Consider the following 18993-nt stretch of genomic DNA (forward strand, 5'->3'; position numbering starts at 1 on the left):
TTCAAAGCCAGGCTAAAAGCAAAATACAGAATTACTCGATAAAAGGAAGGAAAAGGTAGTCTCCAGAAAGCAGAGTGTTTAAGAAGGTGAATGTGGGAAATTATCCAGGCAACAAAGATAACCGTATCATATGGTGAAAGAAATGTTCTCAAAACACACTCAGGAAAATAATATGTGATCAATGTCTAACTTTTCCGCATATTTCGGTCTCTGACCTTGTGTATCTGAGAACAGCCTGCCTATCAGTCCCAGAGTGATTATCGCATCATGCCATGTGATGGACATGTCATCAGACTGCTACTGCAGTGCCTAAATTAGTCTCTGCCAGTTGCAGATAAGATGCAGTCCCAGTTACTGGGGCATCTCATGAGTGAATGTCGAGGCCATAGCTGTCCTCTGGCCATGGCATCACTGCTGAAGTGGTCGCACCCCACGCTGCTCCCTGCTGCACGTCATGTCTTCCTCCCAAAGGGCTCATCTGCCCACAAAGCTGCTCATGGGGTCATTTCTACCCTGCTTCAATCCGCATGGGCTGGGTGAACAGACATGTCCTATTTCAGGTGCCTACGATGCCTCAAAGACCGAACAGGGTTAGGGACGTGCACATGAGCCGCTCTGCAGGCAGACCTTGGCAGGCAGGGAAACAGCTGGGATGGTAACCAAAGCGGCCAGTGCAACCGCAGCTGGAAGAGGACACCTATGGCTTAGGTGCCACGAAGGCTGGCACCAATGGAGTGGTCTCAGGAGGGTCCTAATTCGCCATCATGCTGCATCTTGAAAACTCACTTGACGTGGATCTCTATCAGGGAGAGAGCTTACTTTGTAAGCTTTTAAGCTTACTTTGCACTGTCAATGCAAATATAGGCAAATGTTCAAAACCACCACTCATGGATTTTGTGCTCACCCCAGAGACCAAAGGTATTAGACTAGTTACCAGCTAAGCTGGTGTTCCACGTCCTTTATCAGCCCCATGCTAAAAAACCAAAACACTGAGCTGCTTGCAAGCAAGTATCTCCTCCCTGGTCATAGGGATTTGTGAACTCTGGTGACACGAGTCTTTGCAGCCACTGCACATTTGCACCGCAACGGCGCATGGGGAGTATGCCCAAAGGACTATTTCGCCTGTTCTCAAATCCATGCATACAACCAGAGTGAAGAGCCTTTGCAATAAGTGAAAATCAGGCACAAGTGGCCAATGGAGGTGAGATTACAACCATTATCCAAAGCACTTTGGGGTGTAGACAACTATAAATGTGGGTGGCAAGAAGGTTTGTTGGGAGACTCCCCATCTGCTGAACTGTGGTAAGCAGCCACGTGTGGTCTCCTAACCTGCTGCCGAGATGAAGTACAACACAGCAGCCAGAAAGCATTTGAATGCATCTGGTCTACCTGCACGTGCTGACAGCACAGAAGAGGAATAACCAAACTGTTATACCTATAGTATGTATAGATACCTATTTCACAACCGCAGTGGGCTAGGAACACCCATCTGTGCGGTCAGTGTTGCTCCACTGAGAAGTGGAAAACATTAAGGGGCAGTAAGGCATTCACCGCAGCCACTTGTTCATGGCCTAACAGCTATATATTCAGTTTCTATCAAAATTCAAGGCAAATTAGTCACTCAGCTCTGTAAACTCAGCCTTGAACTATGAGCTGAATGACATTACGCATCGATCCCCAGCAGTCTGCTTATGATTTTGTTCTTCCTGTGATTTCTACAGTGAAAGCCTGGGAAATAAACCTTGGCATGTGTCCTCTCCGCAATTCCAAGAATTGGAATCTCTAACAATCCATGTGAAGCTTATAGAGGGATGTCTAATATTTCAAGCAACCCTGATTATTGAAAGCACATATGTAGAAGTGTGGGCCCAAATACAGAAATCCAGAAAGCTTCCCAACATGACACGTAGCTGCAGAGCCTCTTTCATTGGGTGAAAATTATGAAAGATTGCCATGTGATTGCTAGCACCACTCCTTTTACTGAGAATATTTCTCTTTTAAGAAGATGTAAGATCTTTTAATCAGGATTTACCTCCCTTTCCTTTTACTCATTGCTCTTCTGTGGCTTCTGCATAAATAGCACTTGGGTTTTGCATCAAGTTTTTTCTGTTTTTCCTTTCCACTAACAAAACTGAAAGTTGTGAGCAACAGCAAGCAGAAGAAGGAAATACTGAACACACCAGAAGGCACACAAGCTGAGGTAGGACAAGATTTGTTTGCTTTTTCTGATGTAGATAAAAATGGTTGCAATAATTAAAATCCATCTTACTTATATTTCTTATTATTCACAGTAAACTTTTTATTTGCCAGAAGCTGTGATCGTTGTCTAAACTTCTCTATGACAAAGCCAGTCTTGAGAATTTTGTTCTGGCAGGAAAAAAAGGTAGATTTATGTAACTAGGAATGTTTGCCAGATGGAAGATAAAAATCAAGTTGTGTATCTGATTAAGTGAGTCTCATTTTTTAACTAGATGAAAAATATATATTTGGTTTATGGCAAACTTTTAAAATAAAAGTTGTTAAATGTCAGACTCCTGATTTTTTTTAATTATTGTGCATGTTGAAAGGTTAATAAAATGCCATGCTTTGATGAATTCAGTGTTAATTCTAAATATTACATTCTGTTACACTTAGTCTTGGTAACGCTGGTCCTGAAACACAAAGTGAATGCTAGAAGAAAGCCAATGGGAACTTTAAAAAAAACATGAGAACTTCTGTTTTTCTCAGAAGTGCATGGCAAATGCAAGGGATCTCCTATATATCAGCAATATCATAACTGCCTTCCTATTTAGGTAATGAATATGGGACGGTCGTGCCCAGGGTCCTCTGCAGACGGAGGGTTATTGTGATAGATGCACAGAGTATCTCTTTTTCCTGGCATAAGAGGATCTTTATCACTTAACATAGCAAAGAACTATATTTTGAATGAGCAGCCTGATTTCCCTATTTAACTTTGCATATGCGGAACACTTTATTAAAAATAGGTTCCTTGGTAGTTCCTCATGTTATGGTGAACAGAGTGTTTCCGAGCAGTAAATTTAAGATCAGCGGTTTGGAAATGGAGAGTTTTGTGTTTACTCCTCTAGAGACAGCGGAGTCATATTTACATCTTTAGCAGCAGCACCCCTCCACCACACCTCTTCAAAAGGAGCGTGTCCTTCTGTCCAGGCATGGCACAGAAATCGATCCCACTGTCTGCTGAGATGCTGGATGATTTGATTGACTGCTCTCAGTTTAGCCCCCCACTAAAACTGGGGGTAGCCCAGGACTGCTGACTATTGCCGCTTTCCCGGTGACAGCTTTTTGATGTACAAGGTGGAATCTCTGTATTAGTATCACTTACAGGCATTGGTCTGACTTCACCAGTAGGAATTAGGCATAACACAGTGAGGTCAGTTGTGGTTGTGACACTGCCGGGAACTACGGGGCAAGTTGTGAGAAATGTGCTGGCAGCTCAGACCCGTGTCCTTCTAGCCCGATATTCAATCTCTGATGGTGGCAATAAGTGAGGCTGGCGAGAGACAACACAGGGACTCTGATCACCTTCCAGAGTGCTTTCCCCTTGCATTTCCCCAACATCCCGACTGCTGTCCAGAGGTGCTGGAGAGTACATCCCTGCCCAGTCTTTTGTTTCCCATTTATTGTCCTTGAATTTGTCCAATCCTGTTTTGACCCTGCTGATACTGCCTGCCCTCACCGCCTGCTGTGGCAGCAAGTTCCCGGCACTGCCCATTCCTCGCTGCTCAGAGGAGCACCCTCGTTTATGTGTTTGAAAGCAGACTCCCAACAACTCTGCTGAGCACCTGAAGTCCCAGTACTGTGGGACACTATGAAAAACAATGTGCATTCACACTGTCCACCACCTTTGTGACTCTGTAAACCTCGACCACCTCCTGCCTTCCTCTGTCCATACTGAAGAGTCCCAGGGTTTATAGTCCTTGCTCTGTCTCCTTGATCGTTTCACTTACCCCTCTCTTCACCTTCTCTCTTTTTTGGGTGTACAGACCAGAACTTCTCACTATGGGGATGCATGGAGGTTTTATGCAAGGTGATACCCTACTTTGTCCTCCGTAGCCTTCTTGATGATGCCTCTCATTTTGCTGACATTTTTGATTGCTTCTACTGCTGCAGCCAATGCAGAAATTACTTCAGTAAATGGTCAATGATGACAATGCCAAATGCCCTTGCCTGAATGTAACAACCAGTTTTAAGTTTATATCATGTAGGCATGGTTTAGATTATTTTTCCCAGCATGCATCAACTTATATTAAAATACACTAACACTCATCTGCCACCCTTTCAGCATAGCATCTGCCAACCTCGATAACTGTCTTCTCCAGGTTATTGATAAAGATATTTGAATAAATCTGATCTGAGTACCAAACCCTAGAGGTCCATATTGCTGATTCATTAAGCCCCACATTTCTTACCCTTCAGCCAGCTTACAGACCACAGAAGAACATGCCTTCCATCTCTCTGGCAATTTAGTTCTTTAAGAAACCCTTGGTGCAGAGCTTTGTCAAAGGCTTTGACAAATGCAACTGAATAAATGCATACATATCCATATATACATATAAAATGACCACTGGGCCCCCTTCATCCATCATCCTCACAGCCCTTCAGCAGGTGAGTGGGGCAGGATGTGCCTTTTCAGAAGACATCCTGACTCTTTCTCAGCAGACTGGCGTTTCAACGAGCTCAGCACCTTTGTTCTTTATTACAGAAACCTCACGACATACCAGAGATGGAAATCAGTCTCAGCAGTCGGTAGCTCCCAGCACTGAGGCAACTGACTCGTGGCCCTCGAGCTGCCCTCTCAAGCCCTTCTTGTAGACAAGAGCTGCACTGGTGACGTGCCAGTCCCCTGGCACAGCGCCTGATTGTAATGGTGGGTTACGTGCCTTGGCCAGCAGTCTCACATCTGAGATCCTTTGGGATACTGGCAGGAATGCCATCTGGTCCTCATTACTTATTGGACTCTCATTTATCTGGTCAGTTTAATGTTTCCTGTGTACACCCCTTGAGTGGAGCTGGCTCCTCTGACCTGTTTGCTGCATCAGGTGTGAAAATACCCAAACATCTTTGGTGGGGAAGAGTGAATTCACTGAGTTTCTCTGCTATGGCCTTGTCCCTAAGAGATCTTTTGCCATCAAGCAGCCCTGCCAATTCCCTAGCAGTCTTTCATTTTTCAATGTGTTTACAAAGCTTACTGTCAGCCTGACCATCCTTTACTGGGTGCTTTTCACTTTTTTATTTTTAATGCTCTCAGTTTCCTCTCCAGATTTGACCTTTCATGATACAGGCTTTCCTGTTCTGATTTGGACAAGCCTTCTGCTTTCTAGATGGTGATCTTTTCCCTATAATAGTCTTGCTAATTATTCTACCGATAGACATAGGGCTCAATATTTATTAAAATGTCTATTTCTTTTGGAATATAGGCTTCTAACATAGGCTTTGTTGAATTTTCTGTTTCTTTTTCTAAACAGCCCCCAAAATTATGTAGGCTTCTTCCTTCTGGGACTGCTTCACTGTCCCACAACACTGCCAAACCTCTCTCTACTGTGATTGCCAGTACAGGGCTCCCTCCACCGAAACCTGCTTGAACTAGGATCTGTGAAGCACTAAGGATCAAATGTAGAATAGCATCTTGTGTTGTGGATTTGTTTGCAGGACTAATTATTCTAGGAATCAGGCATTAGTTGCACACAGGCATTATATCTCGCTCTGCTGCACATCACATCTTTACAAAGGCACCCAAAATCTCCTGCTATTGCTACCTGCTTTCAGCTTCCTACTCTCACTTAACATTTTCTGATGACTGCCATCATCGTGATAAGGAGTTCAGCACTGCATTCCTAGTACCATACTTTTGTTACAAGAGTATGGGATATCTTCCTACAAGAACTCTGTAGTGCTGCTCTTTAGCCATAATATTTTTATGCTGTTGCAAGTTATATAGTCCTTCACGCACAGTGCCACTCCTCCACCTGGGCATCCTACACTATCATTACCATAAAGCTGGTAGCATGGCAACACAGGCTTCCATTGATTATCCTCTCTCTGAGAGCAGGTCTCTGAGGTTCCCCTTGCACCAGGGTTGCTGTCTCATGCCAAGCCTTCCAGCTCCCCTGTGACATTTTGGGCTTTGAGCATCGGTGCAGAATTACATGTAAGGTTTGCTTTTGATCAGTCACTCAAGATAGCACGTGCCAGACAACTGGATTTGTGGTCAGTTGTATTTGCCTTCCCTAGTTATTGCAGCCAGGCTTTATTTCCCTCCTGGCCTTGTCAGAGGTGCATCGGATGTCAGTTCACTGCCCTCGCAGGTCTCATCAGTCCTGCCCACTTGCTTTCCCATGTTGCTTCTAATTAACAGCTCCCCTGTTGCTTCTAATTAAATACTCCTCTGCAAACCTTTCATTCTACAGCACTGTCAGCCTGGCTGCGCTCTGGGTGTAGTGCAATCTCTCATTTCTGTATTGCTTGTCTTTATCCCAAAAGGTCCCTCAGTTCCTTATGTACCTAAATTTCTCCTCTCTACTCTCTCATCCATGCACTGAAACACTGGGTCTGATGTGAGCTGCTGTCTTGCCTCATAGCTGAGCCGTGAAGGTCCTACCTTCATCCCCGGTGCCCACAATGACCACAGCCACCACCAGCTCCTCTCCCACGCCCCCAAGCAATCTGCACGGAAATCTCATGAGATCTGTTCCCCGGGCAGACCTGCTCCTGCCCTGCTCCAGCTGAGCCACTCTTGCCTCAAGACAAGGAGCCTCATCCCTCCGCGTCCACAGCCCCTTGCCCTGCACACACACGCACAAAACCTGCCCCGGGGAGGCAGCCACACGCGTTGCACGCTGGGCAGTTTATGGGATAGCCCCCACTCCGCTGCTAGACTGCTACCTGCATCTTGAGCTTAAAATCTGATAGTTTCAGGGCACTTTTATTAGTTTAGTATCTCCTCCAATTAAACAAATCAATCTCCTCTGATTTTTGCTCTAGCAGTTTCCCACCTGGTTTGTGCACCCATTTGTTAAGATTTACCTTAGGCAAGGAATGTCTTTCTGTTATCCTCTTAAATCATACTCAAGACAGGCCAAGATAAAAGGCAAAATATTTATTCATAATAAATAGATATAATTTATAATATATATAATTTATAATAAAAGGTAAATTTTTTTTAGAAAATCCATACTAATCAAGCTGTAAATGTTTCTAAAAGACTTCACAGAGGCAAATAAAAGAAAAAGCGCCAACCAAACTCTACATCTAATCTACTTACAGACCAGTTATTTCAGAAAAAAATCCTTTTTTCTTGGTCAGTTGACATTCTCTCTCCTGCTAGGGTGGTTGTCAGAGCCTCAGGACAAGTGTAAGCTGCTTCTACTTGATAGCTTTCATCAAGGAAACTCATATATGGAACAAAATCTCCTGCTAGGGAGTTTCCATCAGAGAAGTCTTGCAGTACCACTTAAGAGAGATTCTCATTTCAGATTGTCCCTTTCTCTCCCTCTTTTTTCTCAGAGGGCTGTTAGATCTTACCACCAATCTCCCTTCTGAAGTCTTTTGGGAGACCCTATGGGTCCAGTCTCTCACCCAAAACCCACCCTGTTCATTCCTGACCCAGGAGACAGTCTGGACACTCTTGCTGAAAACAAAGTTTATTGCCTGTCCTTACATATATCATTCTTTCTGTTTATCTAGGAGCCATCTCCTCACCTTAGGTGGCTAATTAACTGCTCTTGGCTTCAAGCAGGGGTAGAATTCTCCCCTTCTCCTCTGTGGCTGCTTGAGATAGCCCTGTGTGAAATATATCTTTCATTGCACCTTCCTTTCTACATCAATCCGTGTGTTAAAACACAGTTAATAGAAGCATCTATGTACGATAATTGTACAGGTCAATCCTGGCACTCAACTGAGGGCAGGCACCGTGGTGGTTAACAGCTTCCAGATGACTGATCCCCAGCCTCTTTCTCTTGGACATCCTATAACAGCTTAAAGTTTTGTTTGGATAGTTTGGAGAGGAGTCTGGCTTTCTTGCCAGACCTATGGATGCTGAGTTTTCTCAATTACACATGTGCATCTAGTTTCCTAAAGGTCTTTAGCTGGCAGGAGAAATAAGGAGCACAATAAAGCTTCAATGGTAGTTGTTAGCTAGATAATCTCATGTGAAGAGCCTGAGCAAAGTGCCTCAGCCTCTGTGCTTGTAGTTCTCTCCTCTGGGTGCAAGGACCCAAAGGCTTTTCATCAACTGAATTTTCGTTGCCTTAATCCCATCTTTCAGCAGATAGCGTTGGGCCACAAGCTATCACTCATGGTGCTCAGCAGGGCTTTGAATTGGCCCACACTCCAAGTTCTTCATCCTCCTTTGACTCCTCCATCTCACAGGTTTCACGGAGGAGTGTTTGGTGGCCCACACAACAGGAATGCTTCAACAGGCATAGATACTTTCTTGTGGTTTGGGGTTTCTAAAGGCAAGGATGCTTAGGCCATAGCAAAACACAGTCAAAAGGGCTCTTCCCTTTGCAGTATCTCAGACTGTGATGTTTCCCTGCAAAATGGGGACATCGTCTTCAGTCGAGAGAAAAGCTGGTCCTTGATCCCACACAGAAAACTTGTATGTCAGACAGTCACTCTGTATGGAAAACCAAAACCATTCAAAACTCCTCTGACTGCAAAAGATTTATTTTTAGGAAGGATACCTTGTCTCTCCCCTCCATGGGGAAAGAGGATCTCGAATGAGGAGATTTCCTTTAGGAGCACGTGTTAACTGAGGCTGGGGCTTTGCTGAGCCCCAATATCCAGTTTGCCCACTTCCAGTCTTCAGTGCTCCTAAGATCGATAGATGTTATTAACTTTATTTTCTGGAGGGATAATTTTAGGCACTGCAGCAATAGGTATGATGTTGATGTGAGCGAATGTCCCCCTTCCCCAAGCCACCCCACTCCCATCTCACAACTGGGTGGGTAAGTCCTGCTGCTTGGGAGCCCAGTCTGGCGGTCACGCTTCCCACGCTCCCTGTCACAGTGGGGCCGGATAAAAGGCAACTGCTGGGGCACATCTGGTTGTTATATTAAGGGATACAGGCAGACACTGCCCTGAAGATACTATGGGCTGCTCTGAACATAGCTCAGGCTCCCACACCATGGCTTGAGTTTGCAAATTAGCTCCCGTTTACAGCACACTGGGAATACTGCACTGGGTAACTGGGAGTCCAGAGCACTCAAATCTAGATCCCACTTTAACCCCTAGGCAGACTCCACCTGTGCAAATAAATAAATTGCAAATTGTGAAGCCAGTGAGGTCCAGACAGTCAGGTACCATTAACCTGTTATCACTCTCACTAGGGCAAATTAAAATCTTCTTCTTCGTGTGTCTAGAAATGCCCCATAGTTCTGGTTTTTAGGTTAAAATTTTACATGCTTCATCTCTAGAATATGTTGGCAGATGCAGAGAGGGAATTGCTCCCACTATTAAACAAGCAACAATACTGAAACCTTCCTTTCAAAATACTACTAGCTGCAGGTCAGCTGAGAGAAGAAATCAGGAGTTCAGCAAGGAAATAGACTCTAATGAGGAAAAAATTATTATTTAGTGTTTTGGTGATGAGTGGTTTTGATTTGATTGAATTATAGCCTCATAGGAGGAAAAATGTCACTCTGTAAACACAGACCATTTTCTCACAGGCCATTTTCATTAGGGCTGCATACGTGGGCTGCCCTAGAAGCTGCAGTGCGTGCAGATGACTGTCTGGTGCAGAGCAGTTGAGCACAAAAAAGGTTGAGAAAGTGGTAAATGAAGCAAAGGCCCTACAAAAAGAGGCATAGAAAGCCATCAGAAACCTACAGGAAAGAAGAAATACAGTGTAAGGAGGAGGGATTAAAAAAGGAACCATGCATGAGTAGCACAGTATTTACTCAGAGTTTAAGGTCACAATGTGCTTAATTTCTACCTTCTGACATATATCAATATACCTCTGGTATTGCTCAGGAAAGTTCAGTGACATGCTGGCAACAACATACTAGAAAAATTTCACTAGTTCCAAAAGGCAAATTCAATTTTTTTGGCTTTTCATCCTAATCTGAAATGCAGACTTACCAGTGGACAGCGATTTCTTTTCTGGTCAGGTTTTGATGTTTCCATGGCAGGTAACTGGGAACTCAAAACCTCCCTGCTACAAAATGGCTGGCTGCAAGTTAGCTTGTTTTGCACAGAGAAGATCAGAGATTTGCCATTAAAACACACACATAGTACGCACCTTTAAAAGGCAGCACTTTCATAGGTTGAGACAACAACCAGTTGCTGTAATACTGAAACTGTTTATAGATGAGTTTGGGGCTTTATGCCAAGTGATTACTCATTAACAAACCTTTACTTTCCACTGCCATCTTCATCTTGCAACCTCTGCCCTCAGCAAAGTAGTCCCGAATAGCTGAAATCCCTGCCCAGCCTGTAACCCAGCACTCACACCACTTCTTTTTACTTTGGCAGAAAGACGGAGAGCTTGGTTCTTGACTATGAATATTTCTGAGATGGCGCCAGACGACAACTTCACCAACAGCTCCTTCAACTGTACGATTGACAGCTTCAAGCAAGCCATTTATCCCATCATGTATCTCTTTATCTTCTTCCTGGGTGTTGTTGGAAATGGCCTCTCCATTTATGTTTTCTTCCAGCCTTCACAGAGGAAGACCTCAGTAAACATTTACATGCAGAACTTGGCTGTTTCGGATCTCATGTTTGTGAGTACTTTGCCCTTTCGGGCCACATATTTCCTGTTGGGATCACATTGGATATTTGGTGATATCATCTGCAGGATCATGACTTACACCTTGTACGTGAACATGTACTGCAGCATTTATTTTCTCACTGTGCTCAGTGTGGTTCGTTTCCTAGCCATTGTCTACCCATTCAAGCACCGGAAAGTAACCAACATGAAGTATGCCAGGATAATATGCGCAGCCATATGGATCTTTGTTCTGGGAGCCTCCAGCCCTCTGTTATGCAACAAAATCGCTGGGTACGGCAGCCCAGCCAAGTGCTTGGACCTCCACCCCTCCAACACACACAGGCTCCTCATGTTGAACAGCTTTGTCCTCGTCGTGGGCTTCATTCTGCCATTTTGCACAATTATTGTCTGCTACATCATTGCAATTAAAGCACTGCTCAAGTCCAAGACTCCGCAGCGCAAGAAGGCGGTCTGTCACAAGAAGGCACTGTCAACCATCATCATCACTCTCATCCTCTTCCTCCTCTGTTTCCTGCCATATCATATACTGCGAACCGTCCACCTGATGCGCAGCAACTGCAGCCAGGCCAACCTGCCCATACACAAAGCACTGGTGATCACTCTCTGCCTTGCTGCCATGAACAGCTGCCTCGACCCCGTCCTCTATTACTTCGCTGCTGAAAATTTCAAAGCGAGAATCAGAAGTTTGTACCGCAGGTAGCTGATGCAGAATTGCAAAATGCTATATATATGGTCCTGATGGGACATCTAGACTGGATCCATACTATTCACTGGCAGAGGCTGTGTGGTGCTAGCCAGCGTGCAGCCATGCTGCTCACTGCCAGGCACCTCTACAGCAAAAGTGTCTTGGAAGGAGCTCATTGGGGATGGCCAAAACAGAGGCAGGATGATCAGAGGTCAGGTGCCTGGGTGTGATCCTTGGTTCTCTTCTATTAGTGTTCACCCTCCCCAGGATAAGGGATTAAAAGGGATTTACCTTCTTGCTAAATTCCATTTATTTCATTTCATAATACTCAACCAGTGACTTGAAGGGAAACTGCTCACCTGACCACCTCAGTGTCTGTGTCTGAACCTCTCTGTGCTCCATTTCCCTGTGTGTGCAGAGGTGCATGGTTCAGACGCTGTGACACCCAACAGCTTTGTAGCGCCCTGTCAGTTCCCTTTGCAAACACAGGCCAAAAGTTGCACATAACAGAAATGTAAAGCATCACTGATAATTTCTGCTGAGGCTGACTTACAAAGCAGGAGGCCACCGAGGTATTTTGCTTAACTTTTCACTGATTGTCAAGTGAGATAATGATTTCAAGCAGACGGCATCGGCGTGGAGTGCTATGAATAAAATGTCTGCTGGTAGTGAGGGCAGGATGTGGGCGCACAGAGCACTGGGCTACACGCTGCAGTCGTTCGCGTGTGTGCCAATTCCACACCATGCTCGGTGTTGCCCGTGCTTTTCTGAAAGCTGAGCTTAGGCAGCTCAGTCCCCATGAAGGGATCCAGAGACAAACTGTTAAGATTATTTTGGTCCAAAGGGGTAGCTAAGGAGTGGTTTCCTCTGCACAGGTAAACCAGTCTGACAGCGAACTGCTGCCAAAGACATCCCTAACCCCTCACCTCCTGCCTGCTCTGAGGAGGAATCTGGTTCCTTTTTTCATAGGATTAACTTCCAGTTGCTTTGAACTCCCTGACATCAAATATGCACTGATGCAACGGGGAAACACTGAGCCAGGACCAGGAGGAAAGATGGGCATCAGAGGAGGAGGAGGAGGAGGCGGAGGAGGGCTGTTTTAAAAAGTGGTGGGGAGCTACACCTATCTGTACTTTGGAAAATCTCACCAAATGGCTGCTTGTATTTTTAAGTCTCTGAATATTTTCTAAAATACATTTCCTAAAAATCAGACCACTTGCAATTAAGTGAAAACATGCTACAAACTCAGTTTTACCACATTTAGATTTTGTTTTGAATTACCTCATTTTTTAATAAAGACATGAAGTCTTGTCATATTTTCCGGGAAAGCAGCCTGTTTCATATGAAAACTAACAAAAATGCTAAAAACCTTCCTTTCCTGTAAAACCCATCCAAAGGAAACTTTCTGTCAGTGAAGATACTTTCTCAATGCTCTGAACTTTTTTTGAGAAAGCACTCTAGAAAATTGAATGTCACTGCTCCCAAACAAAAATAATTCGTTAGCTATTTTCAGTTCTGAAATATGCAGTAAATAAATAATTGCTGATCAGGTGGAAAATTACTTAGAAAATCACTGGGAAAGACCCATTTCTCTTGGCAATCTGAGGGTTATGTTCAATTGCAAAGTCAATCTATGTTGGTCACTTTATCATAAATCTTCACTAAAGTTCATGCTCCAAATCCTTATTTCAGTAACTCAGTGGCATACCTGAGAGCTGACCTAATGGTGTCATGTGAACTCCTGCAGTACTTGTTCCCATGATATTGAAGGAAAAGGGAATATTACCACCGGTTTGCAATGGGAATGGGAATGAGATAGTAGCCTGTGCAGAGAGATAGTGGACAAACAATTGGAAGGAAGGGGACAAGTTCCTTTTGTCATGGTTTTCCCCTGACAGAAGTAGACCGGAGCAGGGACAAGTGACAATCTTGGAGCCTCTGACAAGATACTGTACATCTTAAATACTACAAGGAAACGGAAAAAAATTATCCACAGTCTAATCTCACTAACGTGTTTTTGTCTATATCCATTCAGTGCACCCTATTATCAGATAATTTTGCATCTAGAGGATATATGTATCTCACTTATAAGGTCACTTTGGTTTTTTTGTATTGACCATGCTACAACTTTGTTAGTAGCAATTGAATTAACTGTCAAACCTGTGTTTTAATAAACTAGATTTACTAGTTGCTGAAGATATGGTTTTTTTATTGATTGCACAGCTAACAAGGAATCTCCTCAGACTGCAGGGGAAGAAAGACCAAGAAACAGGTTTTGAGTTTCTGTAACTGGGGCATCATTTCACAAGAGAGAAATGTCTTTGGAGGTATGAGAACATCCTGCTGTCTTCTTACTTCACCAGCAAAATAGTGGGGAACATCAGTCAAAATCTGGGGTGCAGATAAAGTAATAGATTTTTATTTTTTTAAAATTATGATTTACTTGCAAAAGGATTCAAGACCATCCTTGTTATGGATCCTCACATGCAGCTTTAACAACACTTGCATAACATGCCACGTTCTCATTTAATGCCATTTCTTCATTTGTTATCCTTGTATGTCTCTACTCACAGAGCTGAAGATCAGGGTTCTTTGCTGTGGAAGTATCATAGTAAAAAATGTAGTAAAAAAAAAGGCACCATATTTATTCTGAAAAATAAAGCTCCTGACAGTTAAATTACTAGCAATGCCTCTAGGTCCCTCAAGGGATCACCTACCCCTTAAAAAGTATTTTGATATGTTTTCTCAATTTTCCAGAAGACAAAAATCTAAGAATAGCTACGTGCATAGAAAGTTAAAGCAATAGTAAACTTCTGAGCTTGAAGGAGACGTAAGAACAGGAAATGAAGTCTTTAAGTGACGGGTACCCCTAAGCGACACCAAATGTTCTTGCTTCATATACATGTTTTCCTGTCATTCAAGGAAGGCCTAGTATTTCTAGACAAAGGTAATTTTTCAGTCCAGAGCTACACCAAAGACATAGAGAGATTTTCTAAAGTAATCTTGCTGCAGCCTGAACCACTTGGCCCTCAGCACAAGGAAATCCCACTCTTCAGATTCGCTTTTTAGCCCAGGTTCAGGCCCATGTGTGGCTATGTTTGCCTGATGGAGTGGTGTCGCAGCAGACAGCAGAGCATCACATTTTTATTTCAAGCAATGCATTATCCCATTCATTTTCATGGTATATCCTCTGCCTTCCTCAACATAAATCCTGTTACCATAGCTTTATTTTGCTTTAGCTCCTAAGTGTCTGCAGAAAGGGGTGCACATTTTACTGCTCAGCATCTCCTTCTGAGGTGCACAATCCTTTAAGCTACAACAGCATGTTGTGCTGGCAGCAGAGCAGGCATTGGACTTTTCCTCCGTGTCTTAGGGCTATTGATGCTTCTCTTGGACCTTTGGGATAGGCAAGATAGAAATGACCTGCTGTCCTTCCAGCTGTTAGGAGCGAAAATAAGATCCATCCAAAATAACCAAGTGTAATCGCAGTCAGGAGGAGTCAGATGCTGTTTCAATAGTGGCAACATCCTTGGGCTAATGTTTTGATTTCCTGCATCATATCTGAGCCAGTTTAAATGATAACCTATTTAAAACACAGCGTAAATGAAGTTCAAATGCAGATTCCCTGAGAGAGTCCAGTATTGTTCGAGGCACTTCAGCTTTCCGGCCAGTGCTGACTGTGACCTGCCAGGTGATACGACTGTCCCCGCGTGGCTCTGCAGTCCTGAACCTCTCACACAGTTGTGCTGTTTATATACAGGAATCTCTCTGGACATCTGCAAAGACAAGTAATATATTTAATTGCATGCAGCTGATGTTATGTAGTCACATGTGTTCGTCCCCCAGTCAACAGCTTAAGGAGTCCAAAGAAATTAAATAACTAACTTTGTTTCAAATTCCCTTTTCGCCTTTCAGAAAAACTGGCCAGATTTCCACCACCGCTTCCCCTCCTTTTGATTTTACAGCTGAAAGGATAAAGCTGCCTAGCACAGGGGCCAAAGCCTGGTCACTCAAGTCACATTCCTGCTTACAGGAGAAAAATTTGAGCCTTTGTTTCTGAAGCTGAGAAATAAAACTCCGGGCCTTTGTCTACCACTCATATCGCCTCACATAGGGCTTGAATGCTTAGAGTGTCAGCTGGCAGGTTTGCTCGTCACGTTTGCTGTCTGCATTTCCAGATGTTGAGATGTTGAGCACGTTAACAGATGATATTATGTCTTCTTCTGAGCAGCCATGGCAGATGCAACTGGGGATGATTCACTCAGAAAGGAGCTGTGTTTCATAACATACACAATTTTGGGGAAGGAAATCCCTGAAGAGGGGATCTGCACCCTGTGCAGATTTTTCTTACATTATTGCCAACTTTCAATTCCGGAGGCAGGGAGCCTGACCTTCTCTGGCACGCCAGCTCCAGGCTCCTTCTGAGGTGCAGCTCAGAAAGCCCTCCATGACAGAGAAATCCCTGCTTGTGCTTGGTTGCTCCTTGCAGCTAGTCTCTCAACCAGCGTTTCAGGATGTTTAAGGCTGCTTTGCTCATTGCTGAGATACTGTTTGCATGCTGCAAGGTAGCTTTTTTGTCTTGGTGACTACAAGTACAAACAGTCCAGAAAGAATGAGAAAAATAATCCAATTCAAGAGCCATCATACATCTTCTGAAGTCCTTTATTACTGCAGCTGGACCACTTTCTTCTGGTGGTCCCTCACCACTAAAAGAGAAAATATAAACCCTGGTCAGGAATGTGAGTATGCTTTAGAAAACAGTGCTTTCAGATCAGCTTTTTTTTTTTTCCCCCTTAATTTTGAGTCTCACTGAACCTATCCATTGAAGACATTGAAGCATGGAGAATTCCCTTTATAAAGCTGCTAGCAACAGCACAGGCACACCTAGATCCTCCAGAAGTGGAGGTGGTGTGTGGAGAACATAGCTCAGTGCTGCCACACCAGCCTTTCACAGGTGCACAGTCACTTGGGCAGCCTGTGGACCTGGATAGGAGCATGCACTCTGGCCATCCATATTTGCGGACCTTCCTATTCCCTGGGCATGCTCTGAGTACACCCGACTCCATGCCAGGAAAAACCCAGCCCATGCATCAGCCCTCCCCACGCCTTTGTGTACTGGTTGCTACAGAAGGGAAAACCAGGTGCAGAGACCAGGTGGAAAGTACATGCTCCAGCAGGCCACTAACCTTAATGACAAAGGGAACACACCCACGTGGTGTGTCCGGTCATATCACCTTAACTAAGACCCTTCTCCAGGATCTCTCATTTTACCATTTACTTTCAGGGGCATCACAGCTCAAATAGCAGCCTGTGCTCTCATGAAGAGAATCTATCTACGTGCTTTCAGGGAGCAAGATAAGCTCAAGGCCTACTGACATGGTCTGTGGTGCCTATTTTCTGACTATCTGATTTAAAGCTTGAATGCCCTGTCTTTCTGGAGTGATCCTGCAGACCTGACTCAAAATCAGCAAAGCTCAGCAGCACAGAAGGACATGACATGGGCAGCCTGGCAACGGGGAGAAGAAACTGTTCTTTGGGTTGTGCTATGGGAGGGGATAAATATGAAAATTCTGGACTTTCCTCAGACACCAATTCCAATGATGCACTTTACACTGGCAAGAGCCAAAAAGTGTTATTGTTGTCTCCCCTCAAATTACCTTGGGCTTCTCCAAAGCCATGAGCAAAAAACAGGCCCAAAAAGCCACCACCCACCACAGAGCTCTCCCATGGCCTTAAGCCAAGGCAGCACCGCAATGCCCCTGAATGGACGCTACTCCTAACCCGTTATCAGCTGTGCTGACATCAGGGCCACCAGCGTGCTGAGGCAAAACCAAACACTATCTATACAAGACTTTCCAAACACCACTCCCCAAGTAAGACTTTTTCCCCTGAATAAGCCAGCAGTAAGCACCTTTAAAACCACAAGATGTCTTCATATAGCCCTTATGCAATTGTGTCCTCTTAAGCAAGAGGACATCTTCTAAAGCAAGACTGCACACACAGCTACTCATTCAACCAAACCAGTAAGATCGATGCAGAGAAACCCATCTATAAAAGGAAGCTCCCAAACCAAAACATTCCCTCTCCCATGTCCTCTCTTGGGCCAGTACACCTTGCTGTTTCCGCCTGTACAGTTTATACCCTATCTAAGGACAGGGCCCATGGGACAACATGGCTTTGGAGACAGTCCAAGACATGCTGGCAGAGGGTTCGTACCTGGTCAGAAGAGAAGGGACAAGCATGGCAATCATTCCTGCACTTCCAGGGCAGCTTGAGGGGCCAAGGACACCCTGATGTCTGCCCATCTTCCCTGCCCTGCTCCCCACCCAAACAGGCACGACACCTTTCTTTCTTACCTTGGCAGCCCAATGGATGGGGAACCAGAGGGAAAATTTTAAGCTAAGCATAACTAATACTGACTTTAAGGCCCACCCAGTTGTGTGTTTTAAAGGAAACCAGGGTCACATGGAGAAGAGAAACCAACAGTCAGGGGGATAGTGCCAGAGACTTTCTCAGAAAACAGCAAAAAGCAAGGAACTTATGAAAACTCTGCCAGGAACAGATAGTCATTGCAAGATCTCCATTTCAGAAATTCCTCTATTTTGAACTAGTCTACCAGGAAGGAGCCTCAGAAGTCACAGAGGACTATGCCCCAGTTGCTTGGACTGGCCTCACAGCAAAGAACTTTCTTCATGTTTCATATTTGGCATGTTTCAAGATGTTTAATTTCTGACTTGTAATGAGCATTATCCTAGCCATCACATGGTGCTATAATATACTTGCCTTTGGAGTGCCCATCCTGATTCCTAATTTCTCAGTACACATTTATTAGTCTTGGATTTTATATTTAGTATCCAGTAATTAAAGGCAGCAGCAGAAAATTGAAATACCTTAACACTAAATAAGTAAGAGGGTTAAATATTTTCAGTCATGTAGTGCATTAAGAAAAAGCATGTGTGTGTGTATATATATATATGCAAGTGCATACACGCTCTCACATTTATTAATTTCTTTGTATGTGTTTATGTTTATATATTTATATACATGACCATAGATCTTAATTTGCAAAGTCATTGAATACATATTTGGTAATCAGTGCCAAACTTCTCAAAACTAATGTCTTACATAACACTATTCCATCGATATCCCAGTAATGGATTTTAAAAAAGAACACATTCAGGACTAGCCAGCCATCCCTACTCCACCATGAAATTGCAACGTAGATCTGAAGTATAAGAAAGTGAAACTTCGGTCCCTAAGTGTTGTGTGAAAATTCATACCTGCTCTGGTGAAACAGTTCCTCACTAGGGGAAAATACAAAAAGAAACCCCAAAACCTTTTGTCCTACATCTTGCTAAATTTTGCTTAATATTCTCATTACGAGAATCTCTACTCCCAGTTTCATCGAGACTCACAGTTTCATCGAGACTCCCACTTTGCCCTATCAAAGGTAAAACCTTTGATATGTTGTCTTTTATAAGAAGTTGACAAGCCGTCTATTTTTCACACACATGAAAACCATGTGGAAAAGATTTCAAAAATCTCTACTGACAGCTAT

The 18993-nt window shown here is 43.9% G+C and overlaps 2 protein-coding genes across 3 annotated transcripts in view; one reads left to right on the forward strand and one right to left on the reverse strand.

Moving 5' to 3' along the window:
* The window catches only part of RCBTB2 (RCC1 and BTB domain containing protein 2), a 95610-nt gene extending 85493 nt beyond the window's left edge, over positions 1-10117 (reverse strand). The window contains exon 1 of the mRNA XM_054804108.1: positions 10099-10117. The gene's annotated coding sequence lies outside the window, so the exon portion shown is untranslated. The remainder of the gene's footprint in view (positions 1-10098) is intronic.
* On the forward strand, positions 1885-15383 carry CYSLTR2 (cysteinyl leukotriene receptor 2). Of its 2 annotated transcripts, XM_054804207.1 has the most exons (4): positions 1885-2200; positions 10492-11446; positions 13659-13762; positions 15351-15383. In XM_054804207.1, exons 2-3 carry the CDS (start codon positions 10518-10520, stop codon positions 13660-13662), a joined length of 933 nt encoding a protein of 310 aa, XP_054660182.1. In that variant the 5' UTR covers positions 1885-2200; positions 10492-10517; the 3' UTR covers positions 13663-13762; positions 15351-15383. The 2 variants fall into 2 exon arrangements, with proteins under 2 accessions (XP_054660182.1, XP_054660193.1); XM_054804218.1 differs by lacking the exons at positions 13659-13762; positions 15351-15383 and adding an exon at positions 4724-4888 and having other exon boundaries at positions 10492-13631.
* Positions 15384-18993: the final 3610 nt, after the last annotated feature.

Source organism: Grus americana, chromosome 1, assembly GCF_028858705.1.
Source record: "Grus americana isolate bGruAme1 chromosome 1, bGruAme1.mat, whole genome shotgun sequence".
In the NCBI taxonomy this organism is placed as follows: Eukaryota; Metazoa; Chordata; class Aves; order Gruiformes; family Gruidae; genus Grus; species Grus americana.

What these genes read in the sequence shown, in the direction of transcription:
- CYSLTR2 (XM_054804207.1), top strand. Translation starts at nt 10,518, where the DNA reads ATGAATATTTCTGAGATGGCGCCAGACGACAACTTCACCAACAGCTCC.